This window comes from Daldinia decipiens (assembly GCF_022478715.1).
Source record: "Daldinia decipiens strain CBS 113046 unplaced genomic scaffold F4813scaffold_6, whole genome shotgun sequence".
NCBI lineage: Eukaryota > Fungi > Ascomycota > Sordariomycetes > Xylariales > Hypoxylaceae > Daldinia > Daldinia decipiens.
The window spans coordinates 532,711-558,953 of NW_026054549.1; the positions used below are offsets into that span (position 1 = coordinate 532,711).

Genomic DNA, 26,243 nt, shown 5'->3' on the forward strand with positions numbered 1-26,243 from the left:
TTCTTTTAGTTTCCTACAGCAATTATATGGTCTATCATCTATTAGACGCCATAACCATACTTCCTCATACGACGCGGATAGTGCCTATCTCTGGAACTCCATCGCGAAAACCAAATCCTTTTTACTTACCCTCGGATTATACCTAAGTGAAAAGAGCGAAATGGCTGTTCTCGCAATGTGGGTTCGAACAGATTCAGGTGCAAAACGTTAAGTACCTACCTATGTGATGAAGGATCTATTAAACCTGTAACTCGACATATACTCCTACCGCTATAATAAATCTACACGAAGGTAGAGAGGCATGCTTACTGCTTCCACAATTTCTTTTATATTTCACGTCAAGCCAAGGCTGACTTGAATATAACTCGAACCCATAACTTCCCCACTCTACATAATCGTCCTCAAATGAGAAGCCGACAACATTCTAATGTCAAACTTGATGAAATATATTGCGTAATGTCGTTATTGGGTCTCTATTCCTTGAATGACCTTAAAGGTACACTACTGGGAACAGATAGGTAACTAATTCCTCACGATTCTATCGGGGGAGTTGTTCATGGCCCGGGTCTGTTTGGTAACGGCCTAGGCCCAACGATTTGCCTCCTTCCAGCTCCGATACCCGCGGATCCATTGTTTTGGCTGTCGCCGCCAGTATATCCGCTCCACTGACTAACGTCCCACCGGCCACCAACTCCGCCGCCAATACCATCTACACCATCGCCTGCTCTAACCGCCTTAGCCGTCTCCTGCTGCGACTCTTCCCATTCGCGCTGCCTTTGCCTTTCCATCTCCATCTCGCGCTCTAGTAACGACTTGCCTGCCCAGCCGCCTGCCTTCGTCTTAGCTTGTGATTCGGCCCGTCGTCTATCCTCCGCATCACGTTCTGCTGTGGCGTCGAGCTCACGAGAGTAAGTTTGCTGCGGAGGAGCCGGAACAGGCGCCGGATTGGAGGCGAGGAAGCGATCCGTACGATTACCGTTGGAATTCGGGGATGGGACAGGAAGGGGCCGTGCTAACGGATTTGGGCTCGAGCTACCGGTTGCCTGGTTCTTAATCCGGTCCGGAATGGGAAGGGGCCTACCCTCTCCAGTTCTTTGAGGTTTTATGGGAACAGGTGGTTTCTCTCCTGTGCGATTGGTCTTTATTGGTGCAGCCAATCCAGGTACGGGGAGCGGACGCGGCGGAGGCGGGGGAGCCATGTCGTGCTGTTGTTCTTGCTGTTGCTCTCGCTCTCGCTGCTCTTGCTGACGCCGATTCCACTGTGTACTGAGGAACTCGCGCTCGTCTTTAGGTCGCCATGAGTCTTGGCGACTGGGTGGCCTACATTCTACCTTTTTTGGCCGGCTACGAGATCGTGCTCGATTCTGTGACCGCTTTTGTCGCTCTTCCTCATATTCCATCTCTCGTTTCCTTGCCAACTCTAGTTCTTGTTCTAACTGTTTGATGCGATCGCTATACCCGCCCCCGCCACTCTTTTGCGGCGTGATATCGTGTTCGGCCTGGTATTGACTAAGAAATTGCCCTTGTAATCGGCTATCGTTTTGACCCTTCGCACGACGGCGCTCTTCGGCTAATTTTGCTTCGGCTTCTTCTTCTTCCCTCCTTCGCTTCTCCTCTGTTAGTTTCCATTGGCGCTCTTCCTCTTCCCACCGACGTTTCTCTTCTTCCGCCTTGCGCTTTTCTTCGGCGCGCAGCCGTCTTGTCTCTTCCTCCCATCTATGCTCCTCTACTAACCGCGCCCGTTCCTCTTCAGCTTCTAGCTCAGCCTTACGAATACGTTCCTCGTCATCTGCCTGCAACCTCTGTCGTTCGGCCTCGGCCTCGGCCTCCTGCTCTTTGCGCTTGCGCTCCTTATCGGCCAAGTTCGGGACAAGAGGACTGGCGCTGGTAATCTGCCGCCGCCCTCCGAAGGATATACCTAGGTTGCCCTGACTTGCGCCGCCCATATAGCCGTACTGTGCAATGTTCCATGCGGGGCTTGTAACTCCTTCGAGGTCTCTTTTGCTCCAACTAGATACAGACGGCGATCCTATACGTTCGGTCGATGGCGGTGGACTCTTGGTAGGACTCCAGCGTCCCGAACCCGAGTCTCCAGTTTTCATAGGGGTTATACCGGACCGTGAACCGTACGTAGATGAGTTGTTGCTGACGTTGGACAATTTCCTATTACGCGGGGTCGTTGGACCCGTGCTCTGCGGGCTCATGGTGGCGGACACCTTCGCCTTTGATCCAATAGGAGAGAGGAATGTAGAGGGGTTAAGGAAATGCGCGGCTCGAGAGAAAGCGCCGAGGCACTGGAGAACTTGGGCAGGATCTTTCCGCTCGTATAAATCGACGGTAAGAAACACGTCGTGATCTTGTAAATTCAGGGGTGGCGATTGGCAGGCGCGAAGGAAATGAGAGATGTTCTCCATCTGGATGAATGGCATAGCGGATTGTTTGAATTTAACACCAGGAGGACCGACAGCCAGATTAATGAGTCTACAAGAAAGATATATCGTTAGTTAACCTAGAAGATATAGTACTGTGTATGTATACTTGAACATACTTGCATAGAGCAACGCCATCCTTAAGTCCGTCAAGAAGATCGTTGGATGGAAGTCTGCTACCTAATACACCCTCAATCCACGACTGTGCCTCGTTCGCGGCAGCTGGCGTATATTTTTCGAGGCGCAATTTTCGCAAGTCCTTGTCCAAGGATGTTACTGATGCCATACTAACTCGCGATTCTATTCGCGCGGTTCTGAAGCGCAATGGTCACTGCGTGTAACTTATAGGTATTGATAATCAATGTGATTAGATTAATACCTATTTAGTTATATATGGGAGGTGACTATGAGCGCAGTAAAGTGACTCGTATGTATTGAAGGTAATAATAGTGATTTGCAGTTCGGGGAATTGCTGGTTGGAATGGAGGATACGTGGGATGAGATGAGACGACGTCACCAGCGACGAGATTGGTATGCGAATAGACGAAGGGAGTGAGAGTGAATAAATGACAGGTAGAGATGGTAATTAGAACGCTATGCGGGAATTATTGGAATTGCGACGCGTTGGTATTTTTTACAAATATCAAATCAGCGAATATGCGTCTATTAAAAGATAAGAAGTTGAAGATGGCGGTTGCGCCGTCTTAATGAGGAATACATACAAGTATGAAGATGGCAGGGCTCCACGCCCCACTAAACGCCATTGCACAATTACATGTAGGTAGGAAATAGGCTGCGCGACAGGGATGACGTTTCCCATCGGCATTAATTGATTCGGTCTGACTTACATTAGGTACAGATGGGGCTTGCGCGTGGAGATATGGAGGTACATAGGTATTTGGCAAATGAATGGATGGATGGAACCCTGGAAATAAAAGTCCGTGGCGGTGCATATATTTTCTTATCTTATCGCATCTTCAATAATTCTGACGTCGACTTTCGGTTTGGATTTTTATTATTGAGGCCTAATAAGTTGATAGCTTCATTGCTTGATAGCTTTGAATCGTAGTACACACTTCGTCTTAATACAACCCTCTAAAAGATACCGAATTTACCAAATTTTACTTGACTATGAGGTACTTTATAAATATAATCATATTCCAATGTCAACCGTAAAGCAAATAGGTCCTATACGAAAGGCCTGGTATCAGTGGAAAGCCCTCCGTCTGCCGTGGAGAAAGCGCTTTCTCGTCGGTGAGTTATAATATCATGTCGTTTCACTTAGCCTTTTCATATAACACCATTACTCTCTTATCTCGAATAATTAACTTACGTGTTATCTTTTTCCCCTTAAATTGTAGGCCTCGACCTTCAAGGCAATACGTACTGGGAATTCCGTTTAGTCCGCGGCGATCCCTCCGCCCCGGACTCCCGGCTCCGGCGCATCGTCAATTATCCCCGGTCTACGCACTACAGCGAAGTCAAAGTGCCGCCCTCTTGGCATCAATGGCTTCGGTATCAGCGCGAGCAACCCCCAACTCTTGACGAGCAGGCCGGTGACGTCGTTCGACAAGAGCGCATTAAAGTCCTTGCCGCCGAGGCCGATGCGCGCTGGGAAGCTAAGCCCAGCTTGGCTGACGTGCCGGGTCGCAAAAAGGGACAACCGGTACCTTCGCTCAACACGGGTCGGACACAACCTCAGGAGCGCGCGGCTCGTGAATCGCCGACTCGGAATGAGCGCGACGAAGTAACACAACAGAAGGATGATCCCTGGAAACGCGCACGGAGCAGTGGCCCCGGCGAAACTTGGCAACCAGAAGCGTGGACTCCGGCCCCAGCGAAGAAGCGGTGAGAAGAAGTTTACAGAAAGCCACGGATGGTGTATAGCTTTGTATTATTGCGTGAGCAATGGTATGTACCTATGTATATCATAATATCGTGTAAATAGTATAATGAGACAGCTCATGGATTCTATGTCGCATTAACAGACACACCAATACTACTATTAGAACCGCTTAGGCTCACATAAAATAAGGATATGAATTCCCTCCACACCAGAGATATGCATATTTCTCTAGTCGTCTTATAAATTCAATAACCAAACATTACTTCCGCTTTCCGCGCTTGGGACGTGTACACTCAGGACACATCCATTTTCCTCTCGGCTTTGACTTGAGGCCGACGCATTCCCAGTGAAACCATTCGTATGGGCAGTTTTGGTTGCCGCAGGCGATCATATCACCAGACTCCTTGTCCTGGCACAGGCAGTATAGCTTTTCTTCAGTTTCGTTTTCATACTGCTCCATGTTATCGGCGGCTGTTATAAAAGTTGCATCAATATCATCATCTACATGTTTAATTAGTACTTGTCGATAAGAGGATATAAGAATTGCTCTTCGAGAATGATATGCATACCTTCGTTATCCTCATCCTCATCCATAGGCTCCGGTTCCATTGCGCTGTCACCATTGCTATCGGCTTCGATAAGATCAAGTAGTACGTGCAACCTTTCCCCTGACATTTTTAACACGAGGCGAGCTTCTACATCCGGGTCTTCGGTATTCATTCGTCCCCGGGCTGATGTTTTCTTCCTTTTGACCTTTGCCTCCCTCGCAGCTATTCCTTTCTCAGTTGCTGCCCTAAGGCCGTTGCTTAGTGCTCCACCTCCTTCGCACCACAATATCTGAAATACGTTTTCAAGTAGTACTGATACCTTCGCGTTGTCTTCGACTGCGATGGTGTTCGCAGGATAAGGGAGAAAACAACGTTCTAGGATTTCAACAGTAATGCCATCTGAATCTTGCCAGGTACGGTCGACTTTGGCTGGCGAAAGAGCTGTGGCGGGCATTAAGAGCAATAGAATACCTTGTAATGTTGATATTTTCGACTCTAGCTTCAGGGCCGACGTCCGGTTGTTTACGAAGGCGGTAAAAATAGGCAGAGGAAGGGACTTTACCGTCGTTTCGAACCTCTGATAAAGGTCAGAGAGGTCCAACGGAGGTCTTGGGAGATAGTGGCAGAGATATGATAACTATTCTACTCATTAGCCCGCGACGTGGTTTTACGAATAGGAAATATCTTACTAAAGAGAAGAGACGTTGTCGTAGAGGAATTGACTCTATGTAAGCTGGCTCTAACGCTTGGAAATCCGAGTCTCCCATATCACCAGAATTCACCCTTCGTTTCTGCGGTGTCGGCGGTTCAGACGTTTGAGAAGAGTATACCGATTCATCATCCAGCCAGCCTCCAAAATTACCCTTGTCAATATTGACCGTTTCGCGCTTCCTTTTCTTTGCGGTGCTTTTGGTATTTTCCTTTTGTTCCTTTTGCCAGATTTCCTGGAAGCGAGAACTCGCAGCGACACTGCCGTCAGCAAATATAGCTTCCATGATCCATTTCAACCCTCCTGCGGAGCGTCCAGAGCGTTGGGCAACATAGCCGGCCAGAATTGAATCCCGAAGCATAGGGCAGTCCGACTGGCCATTTTCGATGTCTAGATTATGGCGCTCAATGAGATCTTGCTCTAATAGGTCTATCATGAACTTGAGCCAATGTCTCCAGTGTCGCCATCGGTTTGGGTAGAGAACACTGCAATTGAATGCCCAGCCTACCACGTGAAAGAAATCATGCCCCCGTTGCCAAAGACCGTCTTGATAGTGTCTACGTCGCATCTGTGCATAGGTACCATCGCCACCATCGTCGTCGCCGCCATAATCCTGATCATCGTCCGAATAGGACTCTGGTGTGCCATTTCGCGAGGCGCTCGCGAAGCGGAAGGCCTCCTTAAATCGGCCGTTGATAGGTCCTACGCGAGAAAGGAGACTTTGTAGGTAGACAAGGGACTCGGCAGATACCTCAGACCAGCCCTCTTCCCTCGGTCTTGTTGTAAATTTTGGGTGTACAACAGCTGTGCTGAGCAGCGATAATTGGTTCGGCGGGGGACAGTAATAGGGATCGGTTGGACCTTTGCGACTGGATGACAATAGGCTATTTAAAAGGTTGAGAGTAATTAGGTCTAGAGAATAATCTATGATCAGTGAAACCCGTCTACAACAAATTCTCGAGAGAAAATAAGCATACACAAATTCTCCTCCAAGTAAATCTGACAGTGCTGCTTAAGTTCCGGGGGAAGCTGGCTGGCCTTGCTATACGATTTGTTGGCTACATCTCTACCGTCGACGATAGGGCTGCCAATATCTGTCGTTGCAGCATGCAATGGTTTCCGGGGAGACTCTGTAGCTGTCGCATACGAATCAGGTGAAGAAAGAGGTGTAGAACTCAGTGGTAACCTTGTCGACGTCATCGTCGTTGAATTCGGAATCGAGTCTAGAGCTTGACGCGTGAAGACGTCAAAAACGCGACGAAATATCCCCGCGGTTTTAAATGGAAAACCGGCACTAAATCAGATCAGTGGGTCGACTATCTTTCTGTGGGTGCCACTAAACAGATCTAATGTTACACGACAGCACAAGCTAGGTACTGGCATAGGGGCAGGGAAGAATTGTCAGCCCGATTTTCGTTTATTTCAAAAGTCAAGCTATTGGAATAAACGCCAAGTTCATAGTGACTTACTAATCATTTCTCATGCAGTTTCACGTAATTTTCACTTTATCAATACCTTACGTCATTAAAAAAGCTGCAATAGAAAGTACCTAGGTACCTAGGTAGTCGGCACATCCCCTAATTTATTTTAGTTATAACGCAACAATCAGAGCGTAATTGTCTTCAGAAACCATTACTCAATGCCAGAGAGCGCGTCTTCCTGACGAAGCCCGCTTCCTTAACCTAGTTGCCTGTGGCAGATATCTTTTTCACGTCATCTAGCTATCTACCTTTACATATTGGCCTTGAGTACCTCAAAAGCGTCATCTCTACTTCCAGCGTAACGCGCCTCGGCAGTCTTCCAGTTGATCACCTTCCAGATGTTCTCGACGTAGGCCGCCTTCCCGTTGAGATACTGAAGATAATAGGCATGCTCCCACATATCTACGCCGAGGAGGGGAGTGTCGCCTACGACAACCGCCTCCTGATTCGCGAGAGTCACAATGCGGAGCTGACCGGTGACGGCTTCTTTGACGAGCCACTACATCATTAGGTAGATAAAGTTAGCTATGGTCATTTCGGAGCATTATCAAACAGATCAGGTAAGTGGTGATACGTTTTAACCAACCCAAAGAAGATAGGTTTAAAAACATGATCGTCGAGGACAGTAAAGAATAGACAGATAATATCTAAAATGTACTTACACCCCAGCCACTCCCCTGGATGCCCAGTAGGGCGGTTCCGAAAACTTCTTTGAACTTGTCGAAGCTACCCCAGGTGTCCTTGATAGCACTGGAGAGCTTAGGGGCGGCATCAAGCTTCGAGTCGGGAGAGGAGGAAGGCGCTAGACTTTCCCAGAACAACGAATGGTTGATGTGACCGCCACCGTTGAAACGGATGGCCGACAGCTGAGCCGCAGCATCCTGCAATTTACCTTCCGACTGAGCCTTGGTTGATGCCTCAAGGGCCTTGTTAAGGTTCGTGATATAGGTCTGGTGGTGCTTGGTGTGATGCAGTTCCATGATCTGCTTGGAGATGCTGGGCTCCAAAGCCTAGTGCGCCATGTTGTCAATATGGGAGTGTTGTTTGCGTAGAGGACAGCCGGGCTACTAGTATAATAAGACTTACATCATACGCATACGGGAGCGGGGGAAGGGAGTACGTCTTTGAGGCCATTGTGAGATGTACGCTGATTGATATCCCTAGGAGAGTTCTAGTTGCAGAGAATATTGTAGAGAATACGAAGAATAATTTGGTGCTAAGTAGAGAAATCCGCGACCGGTGGCAGTTCGATCCAGAAGAATTCGGGTGCCTTCTACCGTATTGCGGGTAGATCGATTTGTGGATAGTTGATAAATAGGAGTGAAAAGGGCAGGCAAGGTAAGGAGGGCAAAGTAATGTGCCGTAGGTAAGATGAAAAAGCTCTTTAGCAGTGATAATGATGACAAACACAAAATAGGAGGTGCCGAATGACCATCAAGGTCCTCTTTCCTTCTTCCCCACGTTCTTGCGCCTTCTTTACCTCATATTCGTGTACTATGTAGCAGGCACACCGTCTATCAAGGGCAAGAGCAGCTAGCGATGATTGGTCACTCACTAAACTTTGTGATTGTGCGATGGTTTCCCGGAAGCGGGTCACAAAACGGCCTCAAAGAGCGCAAACTTGCTCAACTTACGTGTGGAAGCTGTAACAACCACAACTCTCTCATTTTTCTGCCAATGTATTTAATCTGCTCTTATTTGCTTTTAGTGTTACATAATAGGGAATATTCCGTATCAAAGGTGACGAATGTAGATTACAATAGTACATAATGCCGCTATTGGTGTAGCTGCATCACGGAACCTTGAGGGCCAACAGAACTGGTCCTTACTCCTGAATCCTTGGCACGATATATTTACCTTAGGTTCTTTTCTAGACTTAATGCTTTTGTTAAATAGTTAAACTTTTATATCCTCTGGTATCCTATTATTTTTTAATCAATTTCTTTTCCCAAACAGAAGTTATTTTCAGCATCACATATTCTTATTATCCCCATCTAAGTGAGTTAGGCGGGTCCTCGCTCTGAACGAAAGTCCTCTTCAAAGAATACATCCAAGGAATACCTAAACAATGTGTGGCAACCATTCTAGACAGTCTCGCGGCGGTGCCCTCGCCGTACTCAGTCTTCCGTTAAGAACCACTCGATTCATGCCTGCAGTGACGACAGGTCAGCTTACATTCCACGACTGTGGGGAAGGAAGTTCTGTCGCTACTCATGTCACGTTCGTACCCGACGAAAACAGTGGCAACAGTAGCTTCACTAATTTGGATTCATGTATCGTTGGTATCCAGTAAGCATCCGTATCTCTAGAAACTCCAGAAACATCTGGCCCGGAGCGAGTAAAAACGCTAACAAGGCTTGCATAGTGAGACTGGAGATCTCACGAGGTCTGCTATAATAAGTCCTTTTCTCTACAAATTTAGCTTGACGCGGACACAATCGACATTGCAAGACGACCAGGAGCATTCGATAGAAGTGCCTCTTAATCATCCTATGAAAATAGAGGTTGGAGGTGAAGGGATAATTGGTCGCAGGGTTACTCTGTGGTCGCAGCATGCCATCGATCCCATCGCAGAGGGAATCATAGGATACAACTGAACCGACCTACAAGGGGAAAAATATTAGTAATAAACAAGTGCCATGAGTTGAGTTAATGATAAGAAATGGAGAGGTCTCGTCATCTTACGATACTCCGTGAGGACAGTTGGTTTTCCTCGGTGTCATGGGCTAATAATCGACCTTGTCAAAGGGAAATATTAGATTGTATCATTTAAATTAGGTGTTTTTCAAGTCAGGAGCCGGAGAAGATCATTACGAGCCCTAGAGACATGCCTGATAGAACAAGGAGCATTATAATATAAAAGCTCAGTTTCTAAATAGATGATAATTTAACTCGATAAATTACCATGACCCTTTTTACTATGCATATAGGAGTACTAGCTAGTATCTTGTCACCCCCAATCCTTTCCTTGTCCATAAGTGTCTATCCCCTGCCGTAGAATATATCCATACACAGCGTGTAAATAATTCAACAGACCTAATATTACCGATTATCTAGAGAAATATCGCTGGCCATGAGAATCTCCTTAAAATCATTAATCCGAAATACTGCTTAGAATACCCAACAATGCCGCCGTTACTGATCTGTTAGCTTTTTGAAACATTTCAACCCACTGAAGCGACAACTTACGACCTCCTGCTGTCACGATGTAAGATGCAGTGCCCCAGGCAGTCTGGATAGTTGCTAGGTCTGTCCAGTCCTTCGAGTTTAGCCAAATGTCGATTGCGATGCTTAGCAACACAGGTAACAGCACTACAACTGAAATCCTCTTTGCTGACCAGTCCAGCACCAGTTCAAGCGAATACGAGCCCTTAGGAACTTTATGTGAACCTTCATTCAACACCGTGTGGATCCACATCGCCCATTGCTTTGCCATATAGTCGGTAACATACCACTGCTTATAGGTAGCCAAAAGTAATCGTAAATCGCCGGTTCCATAACTATCTAAGTCGATGGATTCGTGAATCCCCCTTTGAGAATCACACTGCAAAGTATGTTAGGCTAACGCTATACTTGAAAATACAAAACATACATACTTTATATAATCTGAACTCCTTCACATGCCTGAGCGAGAAGAGACTACTGGTTAAGCCGCGCAAGCGGAAAGCAGCCCAATGAAGGCGCAAGAATAGTTGTTCCGGTCTGTCAATAAACACGACCGTCTCTCGTGGATTGGCATAACCGCGAGGGAAGACTCCTAGGACAATATAGGTAGGCTGAACTGGAGTCTGGGATCTGATTTCCGACCACCGTGTAATGCCAAACCATCGAGTACCGAAGCCTAATTTCCTGTTTTTAAACTTGGACAATTGGTGCTCTGCGGATTTTCTAGTATTCACTGTTGTAAGAATACCACGTTCTTCCTGTGCCGGATCGTTCCGTTCAGGTGACGGATCGGCATTCATAATGTCCTCTCCATTACCTTGTCGCCGCGACCTATCTGGTTCATTGATTGCGCTTAGAAACGAAGCAGGGTAAGGGAAGTCCGATCTATCAAAGGTAAACCTTGGCTGTATCACCCCAACGGTATGAGCAACACCATGCATAAACGAATTTACCGAGCTACGTGTAGTTGTGGTGCTGCCTAATTGAGACCGGATACACTGGTTCTTCTGCTCGAGGGCGTACTCATGTTCTATCCGTCCAAAAGCGTAACTTGTATACGTATGCCAAATTCTTTTGGGGATAGGCTCAGTTGGTGCTTGCCGCGTTAACGAAACCTTGGAAGCTTCTTCACTGGTAGATTGGCGAGCAGGAGTACCTAGGTTACTTCGATCTTCACGTTCGTCATTGGTGTTCCTCGTGTCACTGTCGTGTGTTGCCATGTTAATCAAGTGTCTCTCAGTGAAATATACTATATGAGTAGTATGAGTATGGATGATTTCATTGACTCACTAACATTCTTTGTGAGTGAAAGGAGAAGCCTGGCTTATATACACATTTTTGCTGAGATATCTCGTACAGTACCTAGCAGCAATCCCCTGAACCACTTATTTAAGCCTCATTTAGGTATCTTAGGCTCGGCAACTTTAGCAGTTAGAATATGATAGAACAAGATTTTAGAAAGTTTTATAGGTCTGCAAATATCGTGTGGGAGATAGTATGCTCTATTGGACGCAAAGTTTGGGTCTACTGCTCGAGCTATGCCCAAAGTGGCGGCAAAGATTCAGCCGCAGACAACTCAACTCACAGAAGTTTCTCCAATTTCTACGCCAGTAAGCCACTCAGAGCAGGAAATGATAAGTACTCTGCCAATAAGGTAGATACACATCCTTTAAGCATACATGATAGCCTTCCATCGAGGTCAGAGGGTTACATATACCTGCATTATTTGGTGGGATATCAGGACTTGAGAAATGATATCCAAGGTTCACCGAGACGTGATTAAAGATTATAGTTCGAAGAATATTAGAACTATGTTTTATTCCAATAAAAGCCATTGGCATTTCCGATTTTACGCTAATAGCTTATACCATTGCACAGATTATTTATCAGTCCAAAGCCTTTTTTGTCACATCCTTACCACCCATCTCTCTACCAACGTACTGCCACTAACCTAGCACCTACACCTGTCGCATATAATAAGCAATGGCATTTATGACATTACAAGTTACCTTTTGGTTAAGTGGATAATCTGACAACGCCTTACCAAGTGATACACCACCACCATTTTGGATAGTTTTATCACCCAATTATCTATATTATAATTACCAGGTATATATATAATTTAATTACTTAACTTCTTTACCAATAAGCATTAAGTGACGTTTAATTTGAATGCATACTAGTATTAAGAGGCTCCATGCTATATTTATCAGCGACCCCTTAAATACCCGTTTCAACATACCCGCTTATATAGCCGTCCAGAGGTAGAACCAACGCTACTACAGCTCTGTACAATCCTTGTTGAGTGTTGATTACGAATTCTAGGATGAAGCTTTGTTTTTCTAAGGGACAAAACAACCTCCCATCTTCACTCTCATAATTTCGTAATTTCATGATTTCATAAACAGTTGCATTGTCATTACACTAGAACAATCTGATCGCGTAACCCTAACTGCCAATTGCTCGGGATATTCAACTCGGCCAGCCCACACCGATGATAAACATTGTCCCCTTGGCACGCTGCAACTAGTGCCAAGAAGCGGCCATTTGTCTCGCGTGCGAGCACTAGAAATAACGACTGCTCTTCTGGCAGGAAGTGATATTCAACCTCACCTTCGGAAAAATCAGACCAGCATTCGATCAGTATCTTAGGGCCAGTATTTCCCATCCTAGGAAATACATCTTCTCCTTTTAGAACATGGCATGATACCAGTAGCCGACTATACGAGGAATTGGTGTCCCACTCAACTGACGCTTCCGGTTTGTCAAAGTAAACAACACAATCCAAATCTACGGGTCCCGTGATGGACATCCAGGACCAAGTTGGTAGGCCGATGATACTCTTTCGCTCTTTTAGAGGCATAGTCTTCCACAATAACCCACTTATCGGTGATGACTCCCAGACGCCAAAGTGGCATTTATCTCGGAAAGTGCTGGAAAGGAAGTCTACCACACCACTGATAGCGAGCGGTCTGTCCGTATAATAACTAAGTTGGCGAAGAGTATACTGCTCCACGATCTCTCGCCAGATATTTTCGAGGTCACCTCCTTTCGTATCCACGAATAGGCCGTCTTCGTGAGCTTTCCTAGTTGCTATGCTATCAATGATTCGCCGAGGATGCACAGCAGAAAGCTCGTAGTCGATGGAGCTCCATGATTTCCTCATCACATTCTTTGTTCGGCATCGGATAAATGGCTCAAGGTCTCCGAATACCAGTAGTCGTAGAGGGAGAAGAGCCTCTTGAAATGTCCAACCCCTCTTATTCAAAGGAAAGACGTCGGTCTTATGCGCATGTACAGGTGAGATAGTGATACTATTGAGACTTTTAAGATCATAGCCTTTCTCGTAACTGTCAATGAAAGGGACAGTGCAGGTGGCATGTCGTGTATTGAACGTTGCCGAATTGTTTAGGAAACTCTCGTGAACGGAGGTAGATGTAGCAGCGGCGATGGTGACGAAAGAGTTTTGGTAAATGGTACACATTTGGCTGATTTCTTTCTTCTTGTCCTCAGGGTCATTTTGAATGATACATAATGCATCTATCCATAAGTAATTTAACCCTAAGGAATGTGTCACTAAAATTGCGTCTTTTATTGTCTGCGAGAGGGAAACGCTGTCTAGATCATTGTTAAGGAGAAGGCCGAGGTTATCTTTTGTTAGTTCCAGTGGCTGCGGGCCTCCCCAGCAGTAACTCAAGGCTACATACAATTCATTTCCGAATCCTTTTCTCGTATCGACTAGTCGTACTTTAAAGGCCTTCTCACTTCCCCTAATTCGCAACAACCGTGATGGAAGTGATGATGGGCTAGACGGTTGGCATTGAGGGTGCGATGTTCGGCAATATTCAAGCATCGATTTAATATCTTCGGTCCATCTCCTAGTTAGGCCATTCCATTCAACAGGCCGAAAATTCGTAAATGATGCCAATGGACTATCTAAGAAAAACTACAGTCAGCTGGCCAAGAGCATATTTTGTAGCCATTTAGTCCTACGAGATGTGAAGTTTAGAGTACCTTTAGAAACAACCAGACACAATGGCCGGAATGCCTGCCACTTAGTACGTCCTTCGTCTGATTCTATGGCTATGAATATTCTGTCGACACCTTGGACTTGAATTAAGTCATTCTTCACTGTAAGAGGTTCCATACTGACGACAGCTCCAGAGATTCCCATAATATATTGGTTTCTTATAGGACGCGTAATGACTACCCAGCATGCGGCAAGTTCAAGTTGTTTCTCTGGTTTTATTTTACCAGATGCAGGGTAAATCAAATCGCGTAGGCGTCGCGTTGTGAGCACATTGATAGCTCCTCCGATGAAATCCTCGTTCCAAAGGTAACTACAGAACCGGCAATCTGGTCGGTCGGGGAAAGTCGCAAGTTTTGAGTGTCTGAATGTATTTGATGAAAGTAATTGTGAGAAGCCATCTCTTGAAAATAATAGTTTACACCTTTGACATAAGTTACCTTGCTGATCCATGGCGGTTAGAAATTATGTAGCTACCTATGTAGCTATCTTCTATACAAGATCAAAGGAGAAGGTTGCTATGAAGATGCTGGGATTTAAAAGGGGTCATTTTAGATTAACTATTAGGTTAACCTAGGTGACTTACATACATAGTAATCCAGGATCCCCACCGTAAGCACCGTAAGCACTATAATGATGCCTACCTAGGTACCTTACCTAACCTACCTAAGGTTAGGTAGGTAATTTAATTTAATAAGAGTGCTCTTTAATAAACGCGAGTAAGATCCCAGAAAACAAACGTTTTCCATTCCTTAATAAGCCAATTTCTGGGTGTTTCCTTCGACTTTCCAATCGCATGACTATTATATTCATCACCCATAACAGTCTGCTCCAACCAGCTTTCTATTTTGTCGACGAGGCAGCTTTTGCAGAACCCGCACGGTCTAGTTTCCCCTAAACACCTACCGGGCGCCTGGCGGGCCTTCAATGTCCAATGCCACGGCCATTCTAGATGAACGTAAAAGCTCTTCATCCCTTGCAATGCCTGCAATGGTTCCAAAAGGCGTTTATGGATCTTGAATAAAGATTCAGTATTGTTGTTTGCCAGTTTCATTTCATTGACGAAATACTGAGATCTCCAGTTGTCAGACCCACGAAACATTATATGAATATTAATTTTCAAGTTGGCGACATTCGCATGGATTCTGAGGAGGTCTATAGCATGCGACCAATCTGAATATAGAGGATGAGGTTCCTCTGGGTACGCATCCGGATCGATGGGCGGAAATACAATCTCGAGACAACGCAGACGAGAGAGGATGCTCGGCTGTCTATATCTTAGAATGAATTGTGATATCGGTAAGCGTAGCGGGCGTCGATTGTTTCCCGACGAAGAGTGAGTTACGTGGTTGCCATTGAGAACTATAGGAAATACGATAATGCGGTTATAAGTGTAGAAGACGTCGCATGCTTCCTGATATATGGTACGATTAACAAGCATAAGAGATCGTGGTGGAGTCCAACACCGACAGCGCGGTGAATACCCGCTGCAAACAAGACGACAGAAGTCGACCCGGGCCACACGCCAACCATATTCAGGCGTCAAGCAGCCCAGCGGTTGACACTTAGAGCAACGACCATTACGACAAAAACCACATTCATCGTGGATGCAGCAGATCCAACGACAAATGTGAAAGCCTTCGCTTGGACTCCATTGGACCTGGTTACTTGGCGCGACCAGGTCTGTGTATCTTAGTATCTCGTGCCTAATTTCCGTTGGTAGTTGCATAAACGGGAAAGGCCTTCGTAAACTCGCATCCAATCCTTTAGCACGAAGGGCTACCTCTTCAGCATACTTGGATATGCGACTATTTTTCTTGTCGTGCAATCGAAGTTCACATTCGGCCAGGACACCGGCAAAATCTAGCAGGGGTTGAAGGATCGCTGAGGTAGATTCGCTGTCCTCCTCTCCTGTATCGCATACCAGATCTAACTTCAATTTTCCCAGTGTTGCATTAGAGAAAACGTGTTTGGCAGCAGCTTGCCAGTCGGCAATCTGTTTTTGACTAAGAGGGATGCACTTGGCTGATATTGGGTATCCGCCATGCAGATGCAAGCAAACAGACAACTCCGTCAGGTCGGAACAGCATTCGGGTGATAGCCCGCGAAGAAATTCGAGATCTGTTTCAAGGTCCTCGTGGTAAACTGCAGCCCCAAGGCCATTGTCGGGGAATCTGAAAGGCATCGTTTATTCCGAGCCAAAACTCAAATGCGGTAGTATCTTTTTTGTTCCGAAAGTAAATTCAATTCTGCAACGAAGGTCGACGTCGAGGTCAGTATATGGTCCTATGGAGCCAAGGAGGTAAAGAACAGACTTTTGTTCCTGCTGCTTGTTCGTGTTGTTTATGGCACAAGATGATGATCTAATATGAAAATCCAAAAGAATGGACGGTTTGTATGCCAATGTAGCTATGGGGCTTATCATCTGAATTTTGTTATACGTTATAATAAGAGTGACTCATTTGGATTCCGAGTATCTGCTTTTTATTGAATATTTACACACTAAAACACCTCCTACCTCAGGGGGTAGTAGCATAGTTTCATTCACTAATACGTACATCGATAAGAGATGTCGACGTTGTATCATAGTGTATCTAATGATGAGGATAATCCACGTGTTGAAACGAACGTGGTAGATTAACAGGTTTTCTATGTGATATGTACCTAATTGGTAATAACTTAAATCATTATAACCTTAGGTAGACTTGTCTGTTAGATAAAATGAGCGTCTAGGAATAGGGTTTCGGCTGCCTTGTTACCTCATACACTTCTTTCCTGCCTTATAAAAAGGAGTAGAAGATAAAGGAGTTAACTTGATGTTATGCCCAAATTTATAAGAGTTATCATTTTAAGCAATCTACAAAAGGGGAAATTCGTATATATGCACGTTTAATGCCCTTTCCTGTTAAATGTACCTTATATCTTATGTCTTTCCAAGTTTGTACTTTTGCTTTTGTATAAAAACACGGATGTTTTTACTTCCCAGGTCTCCAAGGTATTTTCTCAAAGTGCTCAAGGTGCTAAGGTACATATTAATAGAGGTGTTTGAAGTGTTTAACCGTGTAATAGCAGTAAATCCAAGCTATTATAACAGCCCGAAAAAGAGTCCTCCAGTTTAATAAGTAATTGGCTATTGATATTATAGGAATATGGTATAGTGTAAACCTTAGGTTTTTGTGTTACGAAAGAGGTAACTTCTAGTTTTCATTTTGCACAATACATATAACCCGGGTAGGCACCTACGAAAAAGTCTCTAGATATGCGTATGCTTACTCTAATGATGTTTATCGATACTTCGAAGAATCGCCCATCTCCGGGCTCTATGAAGAGATATCTAGTTGCGGCATTCTGACAAGTATATAAACTTCGGTTATATAGGTATTTTGAAATATATCTCGCCACGTTCTATAACTGGTCCCCATTGTGGGGGACGATGTATATGGGGATGATTAGCCTGCAGTTTCTCTTCTAAATTCCATAGTCTCCTTGCCAATCCAAGTACACCTATGTCGAAGAGCCGTTCGCACCTACAAAAACAACCAATACAGCGGCGTATGCCGCCGTAACCGAAACAACCGAGAGATTATCATTGAGTACCCGTGCTGCAGGAATACCGCCTACGAAGACAAATACGGTTGTTATAATCGGCAAGGCGTAAGTAGTCGTCACTAATATGATAAGCCACATGGGACCAACGAGAAAAGCTCCTCCAGCGATGGAAATTAATATTCGCTTCAAGAATGTCACACAGATAATAATACCAAAAAACTATTAATTATCCCTAACAACCAACCAAAAATACAAAATAATTATTTTAAAATTAATTAGATATAAAATATTATACAATCATATAATTATATATAAATAAAACTAATATATAATTTTATTATATAAATAAAACCAATATACAATTTAGGACTTAACTAAACCAAAAAATATATACTTTAAATTATTTATAAATAAATTAAAATTTTCTTTTTAAAAAGAAAAAAAGAACTAAAAACCTTAAAACCTTAAAAAATTATTAATATTCCTAATTTATTTCTAAACCCCTTATAATTTTTATTATAAATAATTTTTTATTATTTTGAGAAGACCTAATATTTTAAAATAATACGTATATTTTAGATTATTACTTATTTTATTTTATATTAAAACTCTAATTTAAGCTTTAATAAGATTTAAAAAAAATTATTTAAAACTTTTTTCTACTTTTAATTCTTTTTTTATTTTATTTATTATACCATTACCACTATTACTATTTAATAGTAATATCGAATCAAAATATTTTCCTATTTTAAAATTAATACTTTTAAAAATTACTTCCCCTTTTACTTAACCAAAAAAAAAATTAATAAAAGAACTCAAAGAACTTATACCTCGTAAACACACAAGTAATTTCGCCATAAACCTTAACCTTTTCCACAAACATCTTCGCAATAAACACTAAAAACGCTTCTTAATCCAACTTAATATCTTAAAACTATCCTCAATTTAAACCAATATTATAGGTTTAATATATCTTAACAAAAACCATACTTTTATTTTATATAAATCGTAAAATTACAAAATAATTATATAAAATATATCCAAAATTAACACAATTAATTTTATTATTACCAATTTATTTAAATGGTTAATTTAACTGTATAATTAAATAAAAAAAACCTATAAATTTTTTTAATTTTTTATAAATTTAATAAATACAAACCATAAAAATAATTAAAATTAATTTAGCCGATAGTATTAAATAATACAATTAATATATAATACTATAATATAAATATATTAAGTTAATATCTTAATTTTGACTAAATAGATTATTTAATTTAATTAATAAATTAAACAATTTAACTTAGTGTTTTTTTAAAGGATTTAGGGGATAATTACTTACTTCTCAAATAATAATAAAGCGCAACGAATAACGATTATTAAATTAAAAAATGCTGCCTGTAAATAATATTAAATTTTTTTAAATTTTTAAGTTAGGTAGGCGTTTTAGGAAAATCTGTTAAAAAAAATTACTATTTAGGCCATTTAAAAAAAAAATAAATTAATAACCTTTTAGCTTAAAAATATATAAACTTAACGTATATAAATAAATATTTCCGTAAATAGTTAAAAGAATTTTAAATTTATATAAAAACCGTACTTACCAAATTTATTTTAAAAATAGCGTTTAAATAATTTATTTTAATAAATTTAATATTATAAAATATTAGAAAAAAAATAATATTAAAATTTTTTTTTAATTAATTATTTTAAAATTATTAATTAATAATATTAAAAATATTTCTATTTAAATATTCTAGTTTAAAAACCAAAATTAAGGAATTATTATTAATATAAACGTTATAAAATACCCAAATTAAATAAACATTAAAAAATACCTGCGTTTAGTTTAAAACAATATATGCTAAATCTTTTATTATATTAAAAAGAAATAAATAAAAATTAAAACTGTTTTATATATTAATAAAAGTTTTAAGAAATAATTCAGAAAATTTTAGCAATAATAATAATAATTAAAGGTTGTAAAACCTACCTTAAAAACTATTTTATAGGTTTTTATTTTTAAAATTTAATAAATTTAAATAAAATCCGGAATTTTAACATTTAAACAATATAAAAAACCAATTTTTATAAATGTTAAAAAGGCTTATTAAATCTATTCCTGCAATTGTTAATTTAATATATTTAAATAAACTATTTATTTATAACGGTAAGGATTTAATTAAATTCTAAACCTAATAAATAAAAGTTAAATTATATTTAAAAATCTATACAAAAAGTTTTCCTAAGAATTATGTTTATATTAATTAGATAGGATTATTATTTATAAATAAAATCCAACTATAATATTAATAATATTTTAATTAAGTTAAACGGTTTTATTTTATAAATTAATAGGTTAATTACGTATTAACCTTATAAAAACAATTTAAAAACCTTTTAAAAAGGCATAAAAACTCTAAAAAAATATACAAATTTAAATACTTAAATAATATAATTTAATATATTATAAAACTTTTAGATTTTAATAAAATTGTTTAATAATTTAAAATTATGTTTTAAAACTATATTGTTAAAACCTTTCCTAATAAAATTACTAAATTAATTTATTTTAAATAAAATAAGATTTTTAATAGTAATAAAAAATTTCTTATTATAATTTAGAAAGTAGGTTAAATTTATAAAAATATATTAACCAACCTAAATTTTTCAATAATAAAAAAAAGGTTTATTTTAATATTAAAATAATTAAAATTAAGCTCATAAAATTATGACAAAAAAATTTATTTTAATCTAAACTAAACTTAATTTTTAAAAAATAAAAACTAAATTAAAATTATTAATAAAATAAAGTCTAATTTTAAAAATAATTGATAGCCTTTAAATAAAAAAACTTTTTAAAGAATTGATTAAAAGGATATTAAAAAGCGAAAGAAGAATAAAATAATATGTTAACGTTATAAACGTAATATATATAACACTTTTTTTTATTTCGTAAAAAAAGATATTAATAATAAAGAATTATTAACTATACCAAATCGTAAAATTTCTTCTACTAAACGAAAATATAATATCAATAAATAATTAGTTTTTTTACCTATAAAAAAAACTAAAATAAATGTAGTAATGAGAGAAATTAACTATTTTTATTTTATTACCAAAATTAATAATTTTAATTTAGATTTTTAAATACCCTTTATATTATACCTTATAAAATATAAAGATAAGAATAAGATATTTATTTATATTAATTGGTTATAACTAAATAACCAACTAAAAAACCTAATAAATTATAAAAAAAAAGGCGTTAAAAACTTTATTTAAGAAAAAAACCTTTAGTTAAAATAATATTAATTTTTAATAAGTAAAAGTTTTTTATAAGAATATTATTAAATATAAGTGTAATTATATTTATTATATTTATATTCAAAATTAAGTTATAGGATCTTCCTAAAATTAAAAGGGATTTACCAAAAATAATAATGTTTTTTAATATTACTTATATAAAAAAAAAAATTATTACTATATAAACTTTTTAATATTTAAACACCAAACAAAATATTATATTTATTTAAATTTTAAATTAAATATTATAAATAATAAATATAATTTTATTTTATTATAATAGTGGTTAAAAATCTATTAATTTATTAATATTTTTTTAAATTTAAATAATATATATTTTTTATTTAAATATTATTAATGCTATTGTATAAAAAAGTATTAATAAATACGTACGTAAATAGAAATAACAATAATAACAATAAAACAATAGCAAATAAATCAATAGTATTAAAACTAGTATATTAAAATGTTTAAAGAGGGAAGAATCTATCTAAGACTAACTAAATATAATATGTTTTTATATTCTAATAATAGTAGATATTCGATCCCTTTATCTAATAAAATCAGATATCTTATCTCTTCCTCCCTTATTTACAATAAAGGTATTTTATTATTAGTAAAGTCTTTTTATATTAATATTATATAATTATTACTTATTTTATTTTCTTTTTACAATTAATTAATTACAAAATATAATTAAATAAATGAAATTTTAAAATTTATGTTAATATATATTTATATTAGTTTAAATATATATTATTATATATTTATAGTTTTATATATTTATAATTATATATATTTATAATGGTTAAAGGATAAAATTATAATGATTTAAATTAAAAATTATTTTATAAGTAGAATTATATTAATACATATTGTACCATCTCATTCCTAATATATCCCTCCTTACTTCTTATAATAACTTACGTTTAAATTGGTATTAATAATTAACTTTAATAATTTATTATTATATTAGTTTAATATTGCTTCTAATTTCTTCATATTTTACTTATCTTTTTAAATATAAATCAATTTAATTATTTTTTATTAATGTTTTTATAATTTTATTTAAAGATGCTTTTATTATTATATCCGCTAAATTATAATTATCATATATTCATCAAATATTATTAATTTCTTTATTTTTATATAATTATTTTAAGGTTATAAAATTAATTATTAATCTTTTCTCATTAATACTACTTATTTAAATAAAACATTAATATAACAAGAAAAAGTTTATATACAAAATAAAAAGAATTATTGGGAAGTTTAATTGGTTTAGGATAGTATTAATAGTATTATAGATAATGTAACCCATATTAAAACCTTATACCATTCCATAAATCTTATTAATAAATACGTTACGCATAACACGTTTATATTTAGTAAATAATTAATAAATAATATTATTAGTAAATTATATTTTATTATTATAATTTATAGATCTTTTATTATTAAATATTACAATATAATTAATCTAAAAGTTTATATTTTTATTATTAACGAATAAATTATTTACAAAAACGTATAAATATAAGTCTTAAAAATCTAATTCTATATACCTAAAACCTTGATCCTTATGATCTACCTACCATTTAATCCTTACGTTAAGGACTTTAACTTCTTTTAACCTAGATTTTATATATTATATTATTATAGAATAATTAAAAGCTACTTTAAACTAATAAATAAACGCAATATAAGCACCTTTTATACGTTATTTTATAAATCTTTTAATTATATCGAATATTTTTAAATCCAATTTTTTTAACCTCTTCGTTTATCCCTTTTAAATAATAGAAATTATCTTTTCATAAACCACAATCCGTAATTTATTAAAATCTTCAACTACGCCTAGTTTTAAAATCTTTTAAAATTTTATTTTAATACCTACCCTTATAAAAACCTTATCCTTTTTAATTAAAAACTTCGCTATACCAATATTTAATATATTATTTATTTATAAATTTATAATTCTAAATAATTGATTTAATTTTATAATTAATAGGTATGGGTTAAATATTAATAAGATTATACTTAATTCCTTTTAATAATACTTAAAATAAATTTTAAATTAATATATATTTAATTTTATAAATTTGTATAAAGATTTAACCATTTATAATAATATTCTTTTAAAATATTTACTTTTTAATTTTAAAGGTAAATATATGTATATTATCTTTTATATAAGGGTTTTAAATTATATATATATTATAATAATATTTTAAATTATTATTTTTATATTTTATTATTATAATATAGATATTAAAATTAATATTAAACATTAATTAACACATTAGATTATTAGAATATATATTATAATAGAATCTTTATTAGGATCTTTATAATTTTATACCATAAATCGTAATTTCTTATATAATACTAACATATTCTTTCCTTTAATTTTACAAACTATACAAGATTTAAATATGGTTACGTCTTAATAAAATATCTTATTATATATTTCAGATTGTAAGATGTTATTTATAAAGAAGGTATTAAATTTTTTTATATTAGAGGTTTTATACAGTTTTCTTAACGCAACTATCTTTTTATTTAATTATAATTTTAAAACGAAGATGTAGTTATTTTTTTTTATATTAATATATACTATATTCATAACAAATATATCTAAATTTTCATTAGATATAATCTTATACTCATTAGGGTTAAACTAAGATGGTAATAGCAGTAAATAAATTTTAAAATTTCTTTTTAACTATTTATATAACTTAACATATATATTTTGGAAAGTTGAAATGTTTTTAAACATATTTAATATAATAATTACGTTTTTATTTATAACGGCGATAATTTTATATAATCTTTCCTATCCGCCTTTTTCACGGTAAATTAATATACTACTACTAATAAATAATAATATAAGTAACATTTTTAAAGTATTTAGTTTGTTTCTTATATTTATAACGTTGTAAATAATTCTTTACGCTTTAATTTTTTTAATTTTAATTATAGTTTTTTATACCGCTTAAATCTTTTTTAATTACAATTATATGGAAAGAAAATCTATATTAATCTTTAAATAAACGTTAAAGATTAATAAAGTGGAGACAAAATTATTCGGGTTTATTATATTATTTACGGCCTTAATTGCTATTTATAAGTAAGCTTTTTTTAACCCTTATACTTCTTTAAAGATAATCTTATACACTTTTTAAATTAAACTATGGTATTTTTTTATTTTATTAATTGATTAATATGTTTTAATAAATACTTAATTATAAATAATTCTTATAAGGTAAGTTTTATTGTAAAATTTAACGCTATTAAAATTGGTACTTATATTGTAGTTAAAAACGTTTGGTAGTTTTAAATATATATCAATCTAATATTATTTAAATATTTTTTAAGTTTTTTTAATAGAAATACTTTTTATAAATTGGGTTATTTGAAATTTTATTATTGCGTTGATTATGTGGAGAATCGGTTTCTTGTTTAGGTATATAATATCGGTAATCATTTCGTAATTAAAATCTATATCGAGATTTTTAAGGCTAAATTTAAAACGTTAAAATGTTTTATCTTTAACTTAATAATAGTAATAAAATTTATTAATTTCTTTAAAATTTTTAATATTTACCTTATATCTTGCTTTATTAAGTAAATTATAAAGTTTACTAATAAATAAGTAACTAAAACGTATATGTAAATAACGTAATTCTACTTTTATAAAATAAATAACATCATTAAATTAAAATTATAGGTATTTTTATTTTTACATAATTTTAATTATTACGCCATTTTTATTAATTAATTAATTAGTAACATTATTAAGGTATATTTTTAAACAATCTATATCTTTAATAAAAAAAAAACAAAATATCCATTTTTATTATATAGAAATTTACTTTACCAAATAAAGTATCGATTATTATAATTTTTAATAATTTAATAAGTAAACTATTTCCAAAACGTATATTGATTTTGCCGGTATAATTAATATCTAAATCGTTACAATATTTTAGGTTTTTGTTAATAAAGGTTTGGTACTAACCCTTACCTACGGTTAATATTTATGTTATTTTTATATTTAATATAATATTTTAAAATATGTTTTTTACATATTAATTAAGGATAAATATAATATTAATATTAGATTTATTAGTAAATTTTTTGGAAATTAATATTTATAAATTAAATTAATATTAAAAAATTTATTTAAAAAATAAATCGTAATTATATATTAATTTTTTAATTTTTTTTTTTCTAGTAAAGTTTTTGGATTCTTCTACGTTAAAATTTTTAATACTTTCGTATCCAACCAAGAAAATTATATAATTTTCTTTTACCTAGCTTTTTTTAATTTTTTATTAGGTTTTAATTTTTTTATATTCTTTCTTTAAATATTTAATTAATCAACATTTTTCTTTTTTACATACTTAATAATAACGTTTCCAATATTTTAACATCTTCTAATAAACATTATATTTACCACTTTTATTATTATAATAATATTTACAATTAATATAATATTAACCAATACTATATTTATTATTATTACTATTTTCGCTATTAATATTTATTATAAATTAACATACCTTTTTAAAATTTTTAAACATTTTAATAAATACTTAAAATTTACTAATTAATTCTTTAAAATAATATAACAAAATAAATAATATATATTATAATTATAATATATTGCGGCATACTCTATACATAACTATAATAAATTACTATTTTCCCCTAAAATCAGATCTAAAAACGCGTTAATATAATAATAATTTATTAAATATAACTTATAATACCTCTATATCAAATTTATCCTTATTCTTTTTTTTAATTTTTATATTATAAAAAATAATAATTATTTAATCTTAATAATATTATATCTTATTTTACTCTATATTAAAATATTATTTTATAACCATATATATATTTACAAAACACCAATATTTAAATATATTATAAAAAAAATAAATTATTATTTTTTTAATAAAAATAATAAAAAATATAATATAAAATTATATTTATTAAATTCCTATTGTATAATATATATTTAAAAAAAATCAAAATTTATTTTTAAAAATATTATATATTTTTTTTATATAATTATTTTTATTATTTTAAGCTTTTTTAAAATAACTTATAATTATTGAAAAATATATTTTATTAAAGACTTATATCAGAAAAATATTATAATAAATTTAAAC

General features: G+C 35.6%; 8 protein-coding genes across 8 annotated transcripts; 2 read left to right on the top strand and 6 right to left on the bottom strand.

Moving 5' to 3' along the window:
• Nucleotides 1-12: 12 nt before the first annotated feature.
• On the bottom strand, nt 13-3,287 carry F4813DRAFT_350034 (uncharacterized protein). The gene is made up of 2 exons (XM_049242256.1): nt 2,549-3,287; nt 13-2,481 (listed from the first exon to the last, which is right to left on the bottom strand). The coding sequence occupies exons 1-2, from the start codon at nt 2,713-2,715 to the stop codon at nt 555-557; spliced, it is 2,094 nt and encodes a 697-aa protein (XP_049102426.1). The 5' UTR covers nt 2,716-3,287; the 3' UTR covers nt 13-554.
• Nucleotides 3,288-3,592: 305 nt separating this feature from the next.
• F4813DRAFT_386663 (uncharacterized protein) lies at nt 3,593-4,281 on the top strand (the record flags this gene model as incomplete). Its single annotated transcript, XM_049246449.1, has 2 exons — nt 3,593-3,683; nt 3,791-4,281. 2 exons carry the CDS (start codon nt 3,593-3,595, stop codon nt 4,279-4,281), a joined length of 582 nt encoding a protein of 193 aa, XP_049102427.1.
• Nucleotides 4,282-4,475: 194 nt separating this feature from the next.
• F4813DRAFT_295054 (uncharacterized protein) lies at nt 4,476-6,906 on the bottom strand. The gene is made up of 4 exons (XM_049240669.1): nt 6,510-6,906; nt 5,513-6,444; nt 4,845-5,460; nt 4,476-4,776 (listed from the first exon to the last, which is right to left on the bottom strand). Exons 1-4 carry the CDS (start codon nt 6,730-6,732, stop codon nt 4,535-4,537), a joined length of 2,013 nt encoding a protein of 670 aa, XP_049102428.1. The 5' UTR covers nt 6,733-6,906; the 3' UTR covers nt 4,476-4,534.
• A 357-nt stretch (nt 6,907-7,263) lies between these two features.
• On the bottom strand, nt 7,264-8,147 carry F4813DRAFT_386665 (superoxide dismutase; the record flags this gene model as incomplete). Its single annotated transcript, XM_049246450.1, has 3 exons — nt 7,264-7,512; nt 7,676-8,023; nt 8,100-8,147. The coding sequence occupies 3 exons, from the start codon at nt 8,145-8,147 to the stop codon at nt 7,264-7,266; spliced, it is 645 nt and encodes a 214-aa protein (XP_049102429.1).
• Nucleotides 8,148-9,081: 934 nt separating this feature from the next.
• F4813DRAFT_386666 (uncharacterized protein) lies at nt 9,082-9,610 on the top strand (the record flags this gene model as incomplete). Its single annotated transcript, XM_049246451.1, has 2 exons — nt 9,082-9,302; nt 9,379-9,610. The coding sequence occupies 2 exons, from the start codon at nt 9,082-9,084 to the stop codon at nt 9,608-9,610; spliced, it is 453 nt and encodes a 150-aa protein (XP_049102430.1).
• A 310-nt stretch (nt 9,611-9,920) lies between these two features.
• On the bottom strand, nt 9,921-11,672 carry F4813DRAFT_350041 (uncharacterized protein). The gene is made up of 2 exons (XM_049242257.1): nt 10,610-11,672; nt 9,921-10,557 (listed from the first exon to the last, which is right to left on the bottom strand). Exons 1-2 carry the CDS (start codon nt 11,396-11,398, stop codon nt 10,108-10,110), a joined length of 1,239 nt encoding a protein of 412 aa, XP_049102431.1. The 5' UTR covers nt 11,399-11,672; the 3' UTR covers nt 9,921-10,107.
• Nucleotides 11,673-12,597: 925 nt separating this feature from the next.
• On the bottom strand, nt 12,598-14,658 carry F4813DRAFT_379265 (HET-domain-containing protein; the record flags this gene model as incomplete). The annotated part of the gene is made up of 2 exons (XM_049245434.1): nt 12,598-14,114; nt 14,193-14,658. The coding sequence occupies 2 exons, from the start codon at nt 14,656-14,658 to the stop codon at nt 12,598-12,600; spliced, it is 1,983 nt and encodes a 660-aa protein (XP_049102432.1).
• Nucleotides 14,659-14,911: 253 nt separating this feature from the next.
• F4813DRAFT_379266 (uncharacterized protein) lies at nt 14,912-16,741 on the bottom strand (the record flags this gene model as incomplete). The annotated part of the gene is made up of 3 exons (XM_049245435.1): nt 14,912-16,350; nt 16,517-16,568; nt 16,709-16,741. 3 exons carry the CDS (start codon nt 16,739-16,741, stop codon nt 14,912-14,914), a joined length of 1,524 nt encoding a protein of 507 aa, XP_049102433.1.
• Nucleotides 16,742-26,243: the final 9,502 nt, after the last annotated feature.